Raw genomic sequence first — 20,981 nt, 5'->3', positions numbered from 1 at the left:
TGGCTGCCCACTGCTCCAGGTGTGTGTGTGCGTATGTCACATCACTTTCACTTTACTTTAAATGTTAATAACAAATAAAAATATAAATTTATTGTCAATTTACATGAACTACATGTGTAATATAATATTGAAATGTAGTTCACATACAAAAAAAAAAAAAAAATGCCATTATTTAATTATGTTCATAATTAACATTAACAATTTCATTTCTTTTATCAAAATGGTTTGGTTACCTATATATTTATATATTTTATGTTCCATAGAACTCCATATAACTTTGTAACATGTAACTTTTTTTGTTGATATTGATCTTTTTAAATGCCATGACTAAAACTCCTGACAATCCAAGTTAAAAGAACAGTCGAGAAATAAAGGAGAAGAAAAGAGATTAAACAGGAAGAGCAGGGATAGGAACACAAAAGCAGAGAAGTCATTTATTGAATAGTAGTAACTGACAAAAGTGCAAGAGCCATTGAGAATACAACAACAATTAATTTCATATGAAACAACAAAAGAATCTTTCAACACAATAGGATTCATTTCCTTTTCTCTTAACTGCCATGTACACAGCAGAAAATACATCTTTAAGAAAATGAACAAGTAATCCAGACAAAACACAAAAATTACTGCCCAGCAGTGCACTTTACAAAACATGACCAGCATTATCAAAATTCAGTCATCGATAAAGTCTATCCCCCCACATTTATAGACAACTCAATGAGTCCAGCTCCAATAATATAATGAAGACAAAGAGGCAAAAACAAAAAGCTATTTAAGATGAACCATCATCAAGATCTTACAGAAAAACTGAGTCCCATAAAAAAAGATGTGTGCTTGGTTTCTGGTCAGTTTCGACATTCAGGATTGTTTAGATAGATAGAAAGAAGAAAAACAGATGGAAAGAAGAGAGAAAGAGAGAAATAAGATGAGAAGTTGCTATACTGTTTCTGTGCAATGGGTTTCTGTGCAATACCAGCAGATCAATCCAACAAACACAATAAATGCTGAGGAAACAAGCCGCCTCAGTCACAAGGGCCCTTTAAGAAACATTAAAAATTATAGAACATTAAATGTTTTATGAAACTTTTGACACTTCAAATGATTGAACAATAATACCAATGCAACTCAATCTGACTGTAAGGTGAGTGTAAGCAAATTGAACTCAAAATTGATTATTTAAATTGATAAACGAGCGCCATAGTCTAGATAATACACTTTGGAGGGACAAAATCATGCAATGAACTTTCCAAAAATATCTAAAATGACTTCACTTGAGAGCTCACAGATTTAAAACGAGGTGTTTGGGTGGTAGAAACCAAATCCTGTGTTCAACCTATTTGTGGCATAGAAAAAGTCTAGGAGTTACCACAGGTGAAAGTTTGGAGAAACACAGGGAGTCCCTTTGAGGGGTAGAGGATGAGATGAAGAAGAGATGGAGAGAGATGAGCAAGGGATGCTCTGAGGGAGGAGGAATGTGATTCCTACTTTCAGGAAGCACTGAAGCGCCTCTTCTGCTCACCTATTGGGTCCAGAAGCTCAGAGCGCAAACGGGCCCTTAACAGGCTGTAGAAAAGAGTCAAAGATAGACAGTGAGAAATAGAAAGACAGGAAAATGCAGGCAAGAGAGACGAAAGAAAGAAAAAGTGGAGCAATAGCAAAATGTCAGGAAGAATTGAGCGTAACAATATTAAAAGTTATTAGACTGTATCATTAAATAACATAAAGAGAGAGACCGTGATAGTCAGCTGATGATGAGCAAATCAAACTTGAATTATACAGAGTATTTGCCTAAAATAAATGTGGTATGTTGTAAAATTATGCACATACAAATCTTTCAAGCCTAATTCATTTGAATAATATCACATGATGTGATTTAAATGTGCTGAAAAAAAAATATTGTGGCAGCTATTAAAAGTCTCAAACAATGATGAAACATCAGGTAGTTACAAAACAGGATGCATTACTTTTTTTTCATATTTTAGCAATGTGCCATCTCTCCAGAAGGTGGCAGTACGTTGCAACTAAGGATGTAATTTCAGTGTTTGAACTGTAGCATGAGTGAGAAAGAATAAAAAGGATAACCAACAAAATAAAACACCCAACCCACTGAATCTAAGGCAGAAGGAGCTTTATTGAAAAGGGAGAAAAAAAAGTTTATTTAGAAAAACAGGTTTACGAATGAATGAGAGAAGTAATAGCATGCAGACAATGCTGATAAGGATCAAACAACATTTGCTACTTGGAAATGTTAACCAAAAATCAGAACAAGAATGGGGCTGCCTTTAATATATACTGCATTAACATGCTATACTCGAAAGTTTATATGAGTGTCAAAAGATGTACATTTCACAGTGTGTGTTCTCTCTTTGTCCTACAATGGGATAATGGCGACCTGGTCACTCTTACCTAGTCATTTAGCTCAGACCAAAGCTTGAGAAGATCAAATGAAACCTAAAATCACTAGCCTTTCTACATTTTCTTACACTAAACAGAGCTATTTTAGCAGCTTATAGTACTAAAACCCAATAGAGAATAAGCATTTCTGAGCCATGGGTTCCCTTTGGAACATCTATGTGGTTTTAGAATAGTGATTTTTGATTTAAACGTATAGTGTGGTCTGTGGTTAACATTACTGAACCATTTTCACATTCCGTTCTGCAACAGTTGCTAACATAATGACCACAGTTGGCAAAATATATGTGTGATTACGTAACCTAACTCTTTAATTTACTCAATAATTGAAAACAGGCTATTAGAACTTCCCTAGGGAATCCATGGTGATTCCAGTTGAATTACAAGCTGACGTTGTGAATGAACAGCTCAGTTGGGTGTGGATGGTTTGAGCTGTTTTAAGGAAATTTACAGGAAGAAAAGCATTGACATCCTAATCCTAGTGCAAGGGTGACAAGGCTCATTTAAAGCACAATTTACAAGTCTCTCCCTCCCCCTCTGGTGAGCAGTATTACAGCAGATACAGAATGTATTTCTGAGAAAAGGCTGAATACAGACTAAATTTGCATTTACTTTGAAGACCAATAACAATTGGTAGACAGAGTTTAAACTTGTTCGACTCAGATTCAGTTCTGAGGTAAACCAAATGTCATAAAATGGGGGGCTGAATAAATCAGAGCACCATCTCAGCAAGGTACACCCTTAATGACAAGCCAAGCAGAATTTAAACAGTTATTGATACTGTGTGAATTTATGTCGACAAAAACAGCAGGGTTTGCTTAAAGGCTAACAACATCAATGATGCACAACACAAATCGCATGCAAGATCCAACCTAATTCCTTCATGCAGTAGCCAAGATACGTTAAGTTCCAATGTTTGCACTATAGAAACTCTAAGATGGGATGGAAATTAATTTCTGAACAAACAAACCAAATACTTAAATGACAAAGTCAGTTCACAGTCAGTCAATGAGCAATCACAATCAAATCCATAAGTGTTAAAATCATGCAATCAAGTTAGGAAAAAACTGACACACAAATATCAATCTGTGGGTGGACCTTGCTAACACAGTTTAGTATGTGTCTACAGTTTGACTGTGGCTAGTCACATTATAAAAATGAAGAGATTATGAACAATCCTCCATTTTATGATATATATATATATATATATATATATATATATATATATATATATATATATATATATATATATATATATATATATATATATATATTTTTTTTTTTTTTTTTTTTTTTTTTCAAATGAGGACGTATCACCTCATTATTGCTGGGGAATCTTCCTACATTTGTAAGGTACTCACTGTTTCTGCAGTAGGTTCTGCTGCTGCTGTCTGTATGACTCAATAGTCTGCTGAGGGAGGAACTGCATAAGTTCCAAAGACTCTTTGATTTTCACCAAAATCTCATAGATTTCACGGCCTTTAATCTAAAGCACAGAGAAGGAGAGAAAAAGGGTAAACCTGGATGTCAAACTCCTGAATTATGGTCAGTTCTTCACTTTATCTACTTAACGAATGAGAGATTATCTTTTCAGTGTCAAATAGTTGTGTGACACTTTCAATAAAGCCCACATATACATTTCATTGTAAAGGTATTCTTAAGTTGTTCATCATTCATTCATCTAAGTTAATGTTAATTTGTAATACACAACTGTTCATGTTCAATTTGAATTTTTTTTAAATAATATATGTAAAAGTGTGTATGTAAAAATGAACATTAACCCACATTAATAAATGCTGTAAAATATTGAATTGATAATTTATTGAGGGCACCCAATGCACTGGTTAAAAATTATGAATTTTACTTTTATTATGAATAAAAGTTATGAATAATCAGTTATTATAATTATATTTAACCTGTCTTGATGAAAAAGAATGAAATTCAGAATGAAAAAGAATGTAGATTTATCTTTAAAAGTGGATTTTTAAAATAATAATAATAATAATAATAAAACATTTCCCTAGTGTATATTTACATTGGAAAAACTAATTTAAGATACTCACAGGCAAACAAAACACTTCCTCATCGGTGGATCTTCGTTTCTTGATGGAGTTTAGCTGAGAGAGGTGAGAGGCCTGACGGAAAGCTGTGGAAGACAGAGACAGAGGAAGTGAAACAGCCGTAATACAAGATCTTAGGCACAAAACGTAGAGCTAAAGCACAGAACAGGTGGAAAAGTTGCAGTGTGTGTTTGTACAAAGGGCATGCAGTATGTATGGAGGTAAGAAATATCTAGGAATAAGAAACATGCGATGGAAATATATTTGTGTTAGAAGAAGCCCAGTCACCAGCCCCCAGCTCTACTTACGGCGTTTCATACCCTCACTGCTCTTTGTGCCATCGCCGACGTGCTGTTTACGGATGCTGTCCTCATCAGCCTTGCGGTCACGTCCAGGGCACGCACAGATACGAGCCTCAAAACACCGTCGACCCAAAACCTGACCACTGAAGAAACGATCAAGCAATTAATGCATATTTCTATATTTCCCCTAGAGGAAAACAATCCAGTGTTTAAAATGGTCTTACTCTCTGGTTTCCAAAGTGACGATTATGAGGATAGGACGTCTGTTCATTCCACCAACACAGCTGGAGTTACACATGAAATTGTACAGGATGGTTGTGAACTCTGTGCCCACCTGTTAATAGGAAACAGTTGTCTCTTACACTTATCACCGTTGGTCATTTTTCTGAAGTGGTTATGTTAAATGAACATCTGTTGGGGATGATTTCAGGTGTGCAGTGTATGTACGGACAGCCAGGTTTCTCCGAAATGTGTGTGTGTGAGTGTGCTCACCTGAGGGGGCTCGTAAGGCACCAGCACACTCTGACGCCCAGTAATGGAATCCTCCACGTACTGAGCATGACTGTTTCCCTCAACCCTAATCAGGTGACTGGGTGGGGCTATTTGGCCTATTAAAACACACAAGTCAGTCCATTATATCACAAAGCTGAAGATTAACTGCATTTCTAGACTACACTTTTCGAGAAGTAATATACCGTCATTGAACTCTCTGCTCAGTTCATGGTTCGGGCATCGTTTGACCACCTCGGTAACATGCTCAGCTTTCTTATAGACAGGCATGGCCCGTATGACTGCACCCTGGGGTGGGTTGGTAAGGACTTTGATTTGAATGGGACATGTTTTGGCAATTTGACAGTACAGCTTCTTCAGTTCTGTGGAGTACTAAAGAAAAGAGAGAAGAGTTTGGTTAGAAACTGCCATAAAACAATTGAAATGTACTTCATGCATCTGTAATAAAACTGCAGTCCTATTTGAACAAAAGCTCATTTGAATCTGTATTACTAAAGGGTTTTTGCTGTGAGAGCTTTTGTTAGATGTTTTTCATGTTTAAAAAGTTACTTTTATCTATCAAACATCCATTAAAGGTCACTTCTTTATCCAAAAGAAAAGAAGCCTTTCTCACAAACAAAGGCAATGCAGAGATAAAACAGCTGCAGAAGCATGTAACAGTCTTTAAAAGGTAGAGCAGCTGGCTTTAGTTTTACTTATGTTAAGATATACCTGTGGTTAAGGACACAAACTGAAATGTGATTTCCAAATCACCCAAAGAATGATTTATCTATGAAGACGTCAGGACCATTTTGACACAGAAATCTGATGTTAAAATGATTGCCCTGATGTGATGATATTTCTAGCATTGAGCAACGAGAAGCTTAGACTTGCCCTTGGATGCCTTTAATAGGCCTCATTCATGTCATAAAACAAGTAAAACAAATGTTTATTTAAAACTAAATCATTCTCAACCTTTAACATTTTTGACCCCCCAGCACTAAAAAAATACTAAAATAAATATGATTTAAATTGTAGAAGTCCAGTTCTAGAGTTTGGGGGTAAATGTAATGAATAAATATATTAAATTGGTTTTGTTTCTGTAAGCTCGCTTTGTCTCATTTAAAAAAAAAAAAAATTAAGCCAGCTTGATGCACAGCTTGATTCCCCTTGAAATATTGGTTAGGTCCCCTAGAGGGCCAGCGGCCCTTGTTAAGAACCAATGGTCTAAATAATTTATAATACCATTCTAAAATAAATTGATACATTCATTCAAACCAAAAAGGTTTTTTTTTGTTTTTTTTTAACACAGAAGTTTGCTCTGCTGGAGTTTCAGGAATGGATTATAGTTTATATACATATAATTATTAAATAGAAATTGTATGAGGTAATCTCATTTCCCAACATCCTCTTTATCACTGATGACAGCTTGATGTTCATGGTGTCACTGACCACAAAAATCAGAATTGCATCACACTGTGTGCTTGAATCATCCTCATCACTACAGGCTAACACTCAGGTGTTACTCATACTTACAGCATCGTCAGGTCTTTAAGATACTGTCTAACCATACACAATAGGTGAAAAAGAAAGATCTAAATGATTAAACAGTACCACAAAGCGTGACCGCCAACATCGTGACAACTGCAAAGCATCACTCAGCCACCAAAGTTGCAAAAACTAACGGTATGCCACACATTTTGTATTGTAGATAATGGCTGGTTGCACATCACTTCTTTTACAAGAAAAATAGCACAGACCATACTATTCTTTAAATGAATTCTTGCGCTGAAAGCAGCGTATCAAGTACATGGAAAATAACTGTGAAGAAATCTGTTCTTTTGAAAAGGTTCAGAAAAAAAGAAAGAAAGAAAGAAAGAAAAAAGAAAGAAAGAAAAAAAGGAAGGAAAAAAGAAAGAAAGAAAAAAAGTGCTGTGAATGTTGCCAGGGGCTGTTTTGAAGAGCAATGCCACATTAAATTCCATCTCTATTAACTTTTGATATGAAGTGTTCCAATGAGCTGAGCCCGTCCCAACACCTGCTCGAGAGCTTTCAGAGTATTACACAATCTTGACAACACCACACACACACGCCATTTCCTGAAGTGACTGGTAGAACAAAAAAAATAAAATAAAAATCTTTACCAAAACTTAATGTAGCATTATGTTCATTTCTGCATATAAGAATGTAGATGTAGAATGTAGAATACATTTTTACATGTTAAACATTAACATTTAACTCACAAATTCACATTAAAATATTATATATAAAAATAACATGAATTAACATGTTAATAAACTGCTATACACATATTAATTAATACAATACAAAAACTAATTGTTAATTTACGACTTATGCATTTACTAATGTGAACAAATTGAGCCTTTTTTTTGGTACACATTTTATGTCAGCTGCACTGAAAATAGATTTGAATAGTCCATATTTTTAGCCCCTGTCCTGTCATATCACTTGCTGATGATGTCTTCATCAGAAAATCAACAGCATGAAGCATCTACACTCATCACCTGAACTGTCAGAACTGACTTGACCCATTTTAGCTGTGACTAATTTAGCGCCAGGGTGCTTTCACCGGTGGATGATGAAGGTGTTTTGTGCGTGAACTGAACGCTTTTTTGAAAGGTGTTCTATAAAAAAAGAAAGATGAACAACTGTTATTGCTCCTCCGCTCCCAACATGATATGCTGCTGTACGCTCCTGTCATTCAGTTAAATGAGGTGAGTGAGGGAGAGAAGGGGAGAGGAAAGATCTCTAGGACCAAAGAGAGAGTTGTAGACATGAATGCCAAAGGGTCAGTCACACAGAGGCCCGGCAAAAAAAAGCCAGAGACAGATATAAATGACAGAAGCTTGACATACTGACAACAAACGACGTTCTTACATATTTTGTAACATCGTAAACTTCAACCTACAAACCTTACCATATAAACAAAGCAGTTGATGTACCAATTCTAGCCCTAAAGCAAAAAATTTTGAGAATGCAAATATGTGTGGAGGCTGCTCTGTTTGCTTGGGGCCAAATAAGATGCCTCTGACAGGGAAAAACACACACATACATACATCAAGGGTGGGGCATGGTGGTGTTAACGTGTGATTATGTTCCAGTCATGGGCTACAGTGTGAATTACATACACACACACACACACACACACACACACACACATACACACGTTAGAGTAACTGTTTAAACAAAAAAGGGGGATTTGAGTGTGACAATTTAGGTTGAGAACAACTCAGTTAATGGATTATGCATCAATAACTAATAATAAATAACTTTTAATGTATTTTTTTAAATATAAAGTTACATTTACATTTATTCATTTAGCATACGTTTTTATCCAAAGCGACTTACAAATGAGGACAGTGGAAGCAATCAAAAATAACAAAAAGAGCAATGATATATAATTGCTATAACAAGTCTCAGTTAGGTTAACACAGTACACATAGCATGTTAAAAGTTAATTTTATAAATATTTGATTGTTCATTGTTTTTTTTTTTGTTTTTTTCATGTTACTTCATGATACTAAAAACACCAAAATTAATGTTACATATAACTACTGTATTATATACCATTATAACATTAAATATTTTTTAGATCTCCAGTTTTCAGTTTTTAATGTAAGTTTAAGTAATTTTATTTGTAGTTTTAATTAGTTTTGACATTTTATTTTTTTTTCTTGTCAAATAAGTTTTTTTATTCAGTAATTGAATTACCTTACAATAACCACAAGTTCCAGGATTAATGTTCACATATGCCCCAAAATGTATAATAAATAAATAAATAAATAAAAACAATACATTTTATTTTTCTATTTAGCTCTTCTATTTACTTTCAGTTTTAGTTTGTGATATTAGTATTTCAACTTAGTTCTGTCAACATCAATCAAATGGTTAATAGTAGTGTTGGGGTTGAGTTACATAATCAAATTACTTTTTTTCAACTAACTAGTGAAGTAATGAATTACTTTTCAATTTAGAAGGATATCGGAGTTACATTTTGATCAGTTTCACAGGTTTCCCATATCTTGACTGACAGCTCTTGTGTTGCCATGTTGAGAGAAATCGGGAAGTGCAGAAGCGTGTGCGCTGTGTGAACATGATGTTACTGTAGTTCTAGACTAAATGTCAACATGTATATGCTAATCTCACCTGCACAAATACAGATTCAGTAGGTGTAGAAACAGTTTCACTGTTTATTTTTTTCTTTGTATCTTTTTCTGGAATGTGAAATACTTTTTTCAGCATTCTTTGAATAAAATGTATTAAAAATATAAACTTTTTTAACTAAATCAAAGTATTTACTATCACCTTTTTTTAACTGATCACATCCTTGCTGAATAAAGTATTAATTATATATTTATTTTAAGCAGCACAACTGTTTCCAACATTGATAATAAATCAGCATATCAGAATGATGAAGGACCATGTGACACTGAATACATGGAGTAGTGGCTGATAACAATTTGGCTTTGCATCACAGGAATAAATAAAATAAAGTATATTAAAACAGCAAAAAAAATATTTTTTAATTGCAATAATATTTTGCAATATTATATATATATATATATATATATATATATATATATATAAACAGATAATGCAGCCTTGATATGTATGAGAAACTTCTTTTAAAAAATTTTTTTGAACGGCAGTGTAAACTGGTTTCTTCAAGAGATTTCTATATACACAGAGATGTGTGCACACAGTAAAACCGCAGTCACACCAAAAACAAATGCACACACATACAGTGTTGTACGTGTTGTGACAAGTTTGCAGATGTAGTTTGTGTGTGTTTGAACAGAGCAGGGCTGCGGGGTAAGGCTGTATTCGTGTCTCAGCATGGCAGGGCGGGTTGGCCCAACGCTCTGGCGCCTCTGGTCTTGTCCCACCTCATACCTGACATGTACTGTCACGCCTGTTGTCTTGCCCAAAACCTGTTTCATTGGGAAAGAAATAAAATGCTTTCCCCTCTCTTTGGCACAGTGATAAAAATACCTGTTTACAGAGTTTTGCTTTTCAATAATTTGAAATAAAACTGAGCACAGGGTGCAAAAATTCAATTATCAACAGGAAAATGCAATGCTGTTCAAAAGCAAGTTCAAATGCAATTGCTCATTATCTGTGCTTAATATTTTTTTGCTTGAATAATATTTCTTGCAGCTAATAACTCATGCATTGCACTGGAAAACAGGGCAACAAATGTTTGCTCTAGTGCATGCTTGCACAACTTAATTTGAGCATAATGTATGCAGCTATGGTTTTGAATAGCGAATCAACAGCTGTGATGTTACTCATCATGCCTGAAAACTTTGCATGGTGTTTATGCATATATACTTCATTTGATTCCATAGAGAAAAATATGCACAAAACAATGAAGCAAAACATAAATATCAAGATATAAATGCAACTGGTTTTCAGACATCAATAACTCGCCTGTTTATAGTGCATTTGGAGGAAGCTCATCAAGTAACCAACCCTCATCAGATTCATACTTTCTCTAGTGATGTAAACACATGCCCCCTTGCTTCCTGGCACTAGTTAATGCCCTGTGATTCAATTATATGCTTTGGAAATATGATCTTTCCCAGAAAACGTGTGACAAGCTTTGGTGTAATTATGCTGGATTTCCCCTCGTTTTGCTCAATGGTCGCCCTGAGTGCTGCCAAATTCTTTCCTTACAGCTACCTTTATTTCTTCTTTCGCTGAAAATGAAGGTGTTTCTGTTCTCGTCCAATTACACTCTGAAGGCGTTGCACGAAAGGTGGGATTTAAGGTCACGTCTAATAAGTAGATGCCTGACCTTTGCAGGTAGCATTATGGCATCTCAACTGCATGAGAAGATGGAGATTATGATCGTGCAAGTGAGCTTAAACAGACATGGCGGCTATACTGGTGCTGACAGACTGATCTTCTCTTTGACTCAGTCCAGCTCTACCTCTTGCATTGGTCTTTAAAAGAAGGTAATCTTTCATTGTTCAAAGACACAAAACAACAACAAGAACAACGGATCTCCAAACAGAACCTGTCAGAGAAGTGAGCTTTTCCAGATACGCCTTTCTTAGAAACAATTTCCCTATCATAAAAATCTTTTCAACCCCAGATTTCTTTTTTTGGGGGGGTAAATTAACCTCTCCCTCCTTTCCTTTCTTCTTCCTCTGCTTGCTCTAGGTTTTAGGGCTTTACGTGGCAATGTCAGACGAGTCTCGACAGGCTCGTTGACACAAACAAGTCTCAGCTCCATCTCACGAGGCGTGGGACGGGCCTGCAGATGTTCCATGGACAAGTCGTATCTTGCCACCTTTCGCTGGAACACTCATCTCTTTGAGCGCTTCTGTCCTCCCCCAACTTCTATCCTTGTTCCCATCTCCTTGTCCTGCGGCATTATGAGAGACGCAGTCGACAAGCTTTACTCAGTGAGCAAGGAACAGCCCCTTCGGCACTGCAGGGTTCAGGAGGAAGGCATGGAGTATTTACACGAGTATTACTGACCCATTCTTTTAATCCCCAGCTCACTTCTTGAGACAACAACAACTAGTGTTCGCATTCCTTCGGTCACAGCGCTCTATACAAGTGAACCAATGGGCAAACACAACCGTGCGGTACGTTGGAAGCGCTGTTGATAGGTTGACAGGAAAATGCAAATGGAGGCTCTGCTCAAGAGAACATCAAACAAAACAAACACCAAGCCAAAAAAAAAGGGAACTGAAAATGATAGAGGGGATGGGTTTCCTCTGAAAATTGAAAACGAACAAAAAAAGGTTTGTGTATGGTTTGTCTTATCATTGACATCAACAAAAAAGCAGGATTGCAAAAGCTTTCCCGTAAATGAGGAGCGGTAGGATGCGATGCCAGGAAATATGTGTGTGCGTGGGTATGTGTATCATGGAATCCATATGTAGGGTAGATTGAGCTGCATACGAAGAACAATTGTGGGTTACATTAAATGTAAGCCACAAAAATGCCTTTCATTTGGCTAAATTGTTATAAAATTAAAGGAAGAGATATTTTTCACAACCTTCTATACACTGTGAGAAACGGAAATATGAATGAGTAGGGATGTCTTAATTGAGACAACCTAGGGTGTGGTGTCTTTCTCACACCCAGAAGTCTGCTCTAAGAATTGTGAGGTGTTTGACAACTTCTGCTATATCGGTAAAGTCAAGAGGTGAGGATGACAAGGGCTGTTGTGGGAATAGGATAAATGTCACAATCCCACACTGCACTGTAGCCAATGAACACTGAGTAACTAGCAAACCAAAATCCACTCAACTTGTTTACTCAAAGTTGTGAGACAGTATTACCACAACTGACTCACTGGTTTTTCAAGACCACAATCTGCCAAATCCAAGATTAATGAGGCATTGGTTTCTAATGTCTGGGAATCAATTAGCCTAAAAACAGATATTTATCTCATTTCATGTTTGTGATTAAACAACTTCCACAGAAGCTCTCAATTTAGCCTAGCAACATTTAGCACAAAATGACATAACTGTCATTGTTCTTACTGCCAATATACATTAAATTTAGGTAACGTTGTGAAGATAAGATTTAAAACCTTAAGTTGCTACAACTAGCTAGCAACCGCTAGGGTTCGCTGTCCAACCGAAAGCCATTTTTTGGTTGATAGACATCAGGCTCCCTGTTCCCGTGCTACTTCAACTAGCCTAGCGGGTTTAGTTGGTTTAGGTGACACTTATCTATGCAAAACAGTGACAGTGACACAGCTATTGTAATTCTCACTGATGCGCATAGTTTCCGCTATGCGGACATAGCGGTTTATGAAAAAGACATGCACCATTAAATAGCTCACCAGTAGGGGTCAGTCATGGCCCTTTTTGGATAGAATTTTCTTTTCGTATATTATAATTTCCGAAAATTTCATGTACTTAATCATTTATTTTTATACATTTATCAAAAGTTCTTTTTACAATTTTTTTGCATGTTATTATTAATTAATAACTTTTTTTATAGTATATGGTTGCATCTATTTCAACTAATTTTGTGCAAACACACAAAAAAGACAAATCTCAAGTAGTAGACTACTTTGCAGTAAAACAGACGAGTTTAAACCTATGCCTGCCTTTTTTCCTTGGCGAGGTGGAGTTTTGTAACTGAAAACTTTCATACAGATCACAGAAATGCCTAAAGCTGAGATTGGACAGGTAAAAACTTTACTCTCCTCCTGGAGGAAGAAGTACCCTTGACAGCAGAAATTAACGGCTTTGTTTTTTTTTTAGCACATCACAGAGTCTTGATGTTTGTGTAACATAGAACCAAAATGTATTGTCTTAATACAAAAAACACTCAATTCACAGACAAATGCCATGTATAAATGGGATGAATGGTTATGTGTGATTTGTGACCAGAGGCCAGGAGGTCCAATTTCTGCACCAGGAAATATTTGGTTGTTGCGGTAAAGCCAGACACTTAACCCCAAAATAGACTGAAGGAACAACATGATTACTCTCTATGCTCCCGAATGGGTTTGTCCCCAATACCTAACCCAATGAAATGAAAAATTTCATTTTTTTTATTTGGGTAGTAGGGGAGGGGTATAATGGTATAAATGGATTTTGCTTGTAGTTTACTAGCAATACTGATTATATAACAATGGAACATTTTTATATAATAGCCATAGGTGTCACTCATACACATCCACTATGTCTTACCGTCCAGGTGGCTGATTTGGCTGTGCTGGACTGCTGGAAGGACACATCAAAGGTGTGTGGGCCAGCATAGTCTGTGTTGGATGGGATAGCAGGTGATGGAGACAGGGCCTCGAAGGTGGAACTGGGTTGGGCGTAGGGTGATGGTGCCGTTACGTTGTTCTGAGCATGCTCGTTGTTGTAGGGGCTGGTGGAGGTGGAGCCACCATTTTGATCCATGCTGTTGAGAAGCCCCAGGCTTGTATACTGTGGCTAAAGGAAAAAACAGAGAGCATTTTTAATAGTCAAAATTTTTTTCAAGTGTTTATGGTTTTAGAAGTGTCATACGAACAAAGACGCAATATTCATCAAAATATTAATGAGTTGTTGCCACAATACATCTTCTTTTGATGTTAATACATAAGGCTATGATGTAATGGTGGGCTTAGAGAAACAGATGATGCGCATATCAGCCAGTGCTTGGCAGACTTAAATAAGTCTTTGTATAGTATATGCAAGTCAAAGAGAATTTTGAACCAAGAGGTTATGGTATCAAACTGTTAATTAAATAGCCATGTCTGTGTACTTGTGTAAAGAATGGCAGTAAATGTCCTTCTATTACAGCCGTAGATATGTCAGCCGTAACAGATGAGAAGATTTACCAAAGGAATAATTTACCGGATGTAATTTTCTAGTTATGCTGTCACTTAGATGACTTTATCTAAAGAACAACATCACTATCTAACACTTTTTAAAATATTGAAAAAAAAAAAATATCAAAACCATGATTCAGTTAGTGATGATCGAAGAAATTTAAAGTAGCCTAACATGGACTAAAAAGGGCTAAAAATTTATAAGTAGCTAATGCTGAGTTAATTCTTAATTGTCAATTAAGACTTTCTTTATCCCAGCCATTTTTATTTTATAGGTGTGAAACTGCGGTTGTTTACAATGTAAATAATTTAGGACCATTTAAGTATTTAGCCTGCCTTAATTGCTCTATGGTTGTTGGTGAGGTCTGTAGGAATGAATAAAGACTCTAGATGAACTGGAAGATGCAGCAATAACAAAGGAAGGTGGGTACAGCTGGGGGGTGGGGGGGTTGGCAGTAAATGGGCAATACACAGTTCACACGGCTCCTATTTGCCTTGTTCCAGTGAAGGCGCAGAGAGGAATTAAAATGACTGTCATTTGAGAGAAGGAAGAATGTTCTGGAGTTAAGCCAGCCTTCTCCAACCCCACTCCTCCAGTCCATTCCTTTCCATTTATACACACTACATTCCTGGATGAGGTGCCATGGTTGTATGGATCTTTGGACCGTCATTAATCTCAACCGTGTCCCTTGTTTATTTCAGGCATGGATGGAGACAGCTGTCCAGCTTGCACGCTTATTCCTCTTTCTCTCTCTTTTCCTGTCGCTTTCTTTTTCACTCATTCACACAAAATGCTGCTGGTGGCTCGGGTAAATCACTAGTGGGGCAAAATATACAATAAACGTGACTTATGCATGTTTAAAATAGATTAATACATTTTTGATCAGGGATGAAAAAAGTTTAGTCTTAAAAGATTAAATATAGACCTTTTCTATAATTATGTGTTTTGTACAAGTACACACCTGAGAGTGGGTCAAATCACTGACCTCAACAAACCTCTCGAACAGTGCCGTAGGGCATTAGAAAAGAGGTGCCATTTGCGATGTACAGACAGGGGTCATTGTGTGTGTGTGCCACGAGTCTGCTCAGCCTTCTGGAAACAATGAGTCTCAGGGTTTTAAGAGCCTGTCTGAAGAAACAATAGACCAGGTCTATTGGTGTATGAAAAGAAGCGTATACCCACACAAAGAGGAACCAAACACGAGAGCTGTACCCTCCAGCCTAACAGCACTTCTCAAACACATCCTTTACAATGAAGCAATTAGGACATAATGGAATCTTTTAGAGACAGTAAGGCCACAAAAGTCAGTCTTATGTGTCTGATCCCACTAGGGAGGTGTAGAGCAGTGCACTGTTTACCTAAAACCGTTCATAGTACATTAGCATTTGTCTGAATTTACTTAAACTAATGAGAAGAACAATTTGCACAAGCCTGTAAACTGTAAAAATGCAGGGGGGGGGGGGGGGGTAATGAAACTATATATATATATAATTTCTTGGCTTAGAGATTGTAAAGTATAAAATCTTTGCCTATTTATGTATAGTTTAACCCCAATAGCTGGTCTCATGTAGTGTATAGTAAAATGGTCAGATGTTTACAAAAATTCTAAAGTTATTTGAGAATAAAATATCATATGTAATTGCGCTTTATGTTTTATTTTAACATACAGCACACATCTGTCAAACTACCCAAAGTTCCTCATTTCTAAGACTTTTTAGCGATACTTAGCGTTGAAGTTTGCACTGATAATAATATCAAGGCAAAGTTTATCAAGTGTAAATATTAAGAAACTAATAAATCATTTAAAAATTGTGTATACAGAAAACATCCAGTACAACTTCATTATTTAGTATTTACTCCACCTTTTCGATCATATTGTGATTTTCTCTAGCGCCTTTTTTTTTTATCAAATACTATTCCTCCACAAAGCAACAACATATAACAACTGCTTTAGCTGCTCTTAAAAATACCAGCCTGTTTACAGCTTCCTTGGGGAGTGAGCCTTTGGGATGTCAAGATGCTTAAGCAAAATCATAAATCAGATAACCATGTCTGTGATTTATAATACCAATGGGGGGAAAAAAAGTGCAGCAATAATAATACTAATGCAGGTGTAATCTCCAATTACTAGATAACGCTTTTGAAAAGACACCCTTGACCTCAATATTGTCCAGTTTAAGTTTATACATTTATTATATATTTATATACAGTGGGGGTGCTCAGTCCTTCCCACAGTTTAAATTTAAAATGAAACAGAATAATATAATATAATATAATAAGCTCAAAGTTTAGAAAATGGCACCAACAACAACATGTCATGGTTTTGATTCCAAGGGATTGCATGAACTGAAATCCAATGCGAAGTTGCTTCACATAAAAAGGTCTGCCAAATGCATAAATCTAATACTATAATAATATATACAGCATATTCCGCTTGTTTACAAACAAAACCCTCTTGTATCCCGATCAAAGATATGGCTGTATCTAAAATCAAGACAATCTTAAAGTTCAATATTTAGCGGTTTCTTATGTTACAATAAAATAACAAATGATCAAGATTTCTGTTTAGGTTTTAATTGAATTCCAGGGTAAAACAGAGAACTGCCGTTGCATCTTTTAACAATAGATTCTAATAATGTGCTGTAGATGTCAGCAGTGCCAGAATTACAGTTGATTTTCAACCTCGAATGCTACCTGTCTGTTCCCGTTTCCACAAGATGAACCCTAATGGTCAAAACCACCAAATTGCTACTTCATTCTAACAACTAGTTAAGTCTAGAGATTGAGAGCAAAATGAGGGCTCCTAACTTAAGAGTAGCGACAGGAGCTGAGACTGCCCTGGCCTGGGTGGGTGGGGTGGGGGTGGCTGCCATTCCTGGGTCTGCTCCAGTGACCTGGGCAGTTTGTAACCCGGGATGGGTGTTGGGAACATCCGTGAGGCCTTGATGAGTGACCATAGTGGTAGAAAGCATGAAGCACTTAAATTGGGGTGCGGTGGGGGAGTTAGGTGGGAGTGTTATTTTCTTCACACTTCATACCCAGTGGGCTGGGGAGAGCAGATGATTGTATCTGTATTCACCATAGTTAAAACAATTACAATTCCTAGACTTCTCAGGTTCACTCTGATGGACATATTCTTCAAAGTGGCTCCAGAATCTATCAGTCAGACGAGCGGGAGTTTAACCTGAAGCCCTTACGATGAGAAAAAGATGGACAGCTTTAGGGATAACCTGCTGTCAAAGAGCAAAACCAAACCTTAACGTAAAACTATAAGTAATCGAACCTCACCTCACCTCACCTCACCTCACCTCAAAAAAAAAAAAAAAAAAAAAAAAAAACACTTGAAATGCAACAAATTCAAAAAGTTACCACATTTTTATCTATTTGAACCATCATTTAAAACATTTGCATAAACAGTACCATCTTTTTTTCTCAAATTCCTTGCACCTCCATGTCTCCTCTTACAACACAAAACATGCGTGTCTACGGACCCGTAACCCCTACCATGATTAAAAAGAGTGAGAAACAGAGCGTTTAAAAGCATTAATCAAAGCTGTGTGGGCAGTGGATTGGTTACCTTAAGACAGCTTTAAAAACAACAGTTTGGGGGGGGGGGGGGGTTGTGGGGGGGTTGACTGGACTGTGTTTCTACCAACAGGTTTGTCTCTGAGCTAACGGTGTTGTGTTGACAACAGCTTTGTGCAAGAGAATGGCAGCACTGAAATCACAGTCTGAACTACCACCTGTCAGGAAACAATGGGGGTGCTTTTAAACAATGAACACAGATCCGGCCGCTATCTTAGATGGCTTAGAATGCTCTAGATATAAGCTTATGTTGCATTATACATTATACTGAAAGTTCTGTTTCATGTTTTGACAACTTATTTAGCTGAATATGTTTTTTTAATTAATAACAAAAAATCAGTAATTATAAAAAAGCTAAATAAATGTGCATTCAATGTATCAGTGTTGGCATATTTCTGCAGTGAGAAAAAAAAAAAAAAAACCTTTGACATTTGATAACTATCATCTATGATAATTCGAAAACACATTAGCAACCGGACACGAAATTCAAGCTTAGCTAGGAAATCTGATCCTTTTGACACCTCACACAATTATATGGGCTTAAAGTACTATTAATTGTTTTTTTCCCCTTTTCTGATATAGGAGTGCAACGACTTGAAATGACTTAAGTGCAATTGCACAAATTAAGCAAAAGAAAGGCTTTAGTGGAATTGCACATAACGAAAAATTTATTTACACACACACAATATATATATATATATATATATATATATTCCTGCAACGGTTTGTAAACAAAGGTAAACATTCAATGAGTGATATTAAGCTTAAGTAAAAGTAGACTCCATTAGTACTTTCTCAAAGCAGTCTCAGCCCATTGTTCTATACAAACAAGATTATCAGTCACACCATCCCAGACACATCCATTATTTGAAAATACCTTGACTCAACCCAAGAGCACCATACGCCGTAGACAAAATAGCATTACGGCAATACACATTGATTTTTATCTGCATAGACACACGTCCGATTTTTCACACCCACATATCATTGTAAAATTCGTTATCACAGTTCAAACCAATGAATTATTAAATGCAACCATTTCACTTTCTAAAGTGTTGATATAAATCAAACTGGCGAACGTGCACAAAGAAATCAAAGCCAATAATTTTTTTTTTTTTTTTCAATCATGTGCGACGTGTTACACTAGAACCACAAATCACAACATATTCATAAGTAACAGCATCCTGTCAAATGTTTCTGGTTAACAACATAAGAAGCAAAAAAACATACGGTACACAATATATATCCTAAAGCCTTTACAAGGCCTACTTTTGATGCCACTCTTGCCAGTTTCTCCAGAGAGTTCCATGAGAAGCCAGAATTTAGCTCAATCTCCAGATGGGCAGTGGTAGCACAAAGACCTTACCTCACTGTAAGATGTGGGAGGATTGGTCTCCAGGTACAACATATTGGCGCTGAGGTTGAGCAGTGCAGCCGCTGTTTGCTCCACAGGCTCCAGGATTCTTACCCCTTGTTTTTCTTCTTTTATCCCCTAAAAGTGTAATGTGGTCTACAGAGGTGAACGGGACAAGCTTAAAGTCTCTATAGGAATTCAATGGGATTGCCATATATACCAGGGTCGGAGAGGGAGGTCCTGAGAAATTACCTGTCCAATACCTGAGTCCAATACCACACCCTACTTTTGGGAAGGTGTTGCCCGTCTTCAGGCTCTTCCTTTAAGATTTAACCCTAAGGAGTTGCGAAGCACTAGACCTAGATGTTTTCCAAAGCAGCTATTTAATTGGCATTGTTTTTCACAATTGTATTTTTTTTTTACACATTATCTAGACAAATAAGTATTTTTTTTATTTATGAAGTCATTTTATTTTACTTAAAGGTTTCAAATAAGTAAAATGGGAATTAAATGCATCTAATTGAAATCTGTGCAAATGTGATGATGAAACAGGCGATAACACCTAAAAACATTAGTCAAAAGTAATTATATCAGGTCAGCCATTTTATTTAGTTATTTTAATTCAGTAACGAAGCACAATTAATTTAAATTAATTTAATTAATTTAAATTAATTTAAATAAATGACCTATACATTAGATTTTTTTAAAAATAAAATTAATTAATTTTTTTGTAAATAATTTTAGTTTTTGATGACATCATAAACTATAACAAGGACAATATGATGACTTTGCACTGAAACATAGAGCCTCCAGACACACAATTCTCTCTTGCTTTTTGAGGGATTTTTCGTTGTAGTTCTACAATGACCTTAGAGCACTGAATTCTCTCTAGTAGTAGCATCCATAGTCCCTGTTTGCATAAGAATGAGCCCTTCTCAGCAGCCAAAGAGCCTCTAGCATGGCCCTATGACTGTCTCATGAGAAACAATAAGACTACAGTTTACAGCTTGTATCTATCAGAGATGACTGGTGTAGATTTGTTTTGAATACACTAATGTTGTTTCAGATAGGGGTGAACCAACCCACTTCTTTGTGAATATTTAAATGTCATTATGTGGTGATGAATCATACATCAGGTGATAGAGAAGAAATGCCGTTAAATCTCATTTCAGCTCAAATAACTAATGTGATTTTATGCACTACATAAATGGCAAGGTGACCAGTCATGAAATTTGTTAAAGTGTTACTCTACGCCATACATCTCATTTATGATATTTGCCCTGTAAATAATCAGATACTCCATCAATTGATTCAAAACCATCTTTACAAACTTTTAAATCAAGTCTACCAACCAAATGTGGTAAATTTGGTCCGTTTGCCAGACTGACTTAAAACTGTCCACTTATGTATTCCTAAGGTTGGCAGTCCCGTCCCCAGTAGTCTCATGCCACTTAATGCACTG

General features: G+C 36.3%; 1 protein-coding gene across 22 annotated transcripts in view; it reads right to left on the bottom strand.

Moving 5' to 3' along the window:
* The window catches only part of LOC113099097 (tumor protein 63-like), a 44,641-nt gene that overhangs the window by 4,403 nt on the left and 19,257 nt on the right, over nt 1–20,981 (bottom strand). For 9 of the 22 annotated variants that reach the window (XR_003289316.1, XM_026264233.1, XM_026264230.1 and 6 more), the window contains exons 4-10: nt 13,951–14,199; nt 5,470–5,656; nt 5,267–5,382; nt 4,999–5,108; nt 4,781–4,917; nt 4,476–4,558; nt 3,774–3,898 (exon numbers count right to left, since the gene is read on the bottom strand). Coding sequence is in view for 21 of the 22 variants with exons in the window: in XM_026264233.1 (XP_026120018.1) it covers nt 3,774–3,898; nt 4,476–4,558; nt 4,781–4,917; nt 4,999–5,108; nt 5,267–5,382; nt 5,470–5,656; nt 13,951–14,199 (1,007 nt within the window). In the remaining variant the exon portion in view is untranslated. Of the gene's footprint in view, nt 1–212; nt 1,564–3,773; nt 3,899–4,475; nt 4,559–4,780; nt 4,918–4,998; nt 5,109–5,266; nt 5,383–5,469; nt 5,657–13,950; nt 14,200–14,915; nt 15,709–19,531; nt 19,760–20,981 lie in introns of those variants that run through there. The other 13 variants (XM_026264298.1, XM_026264185.1, XM_026264208.1 and 10 more) reach the window with 9 other exon arrangements.

This window comes from Carassius auratus, chromosome 6 (assembly GCF_003368295.1).
Source record: "Carassius auratus strain Wakin chromosome 6, ASM336829v1, whole genome shotgun sequence".
In the NCBI taxonomy this organism is placed as follows: Eukaryota; Metazoa; Chordata; class Actinopteri; order Cypriniformes; family Cyprinidae; genus Carassius; species Carassius auratus.
The sequence above is the reverse complement of the archived record's forward strand: the minus strand, read 5'-3'. Positions and strand labels throughout refer to the sequence as shown.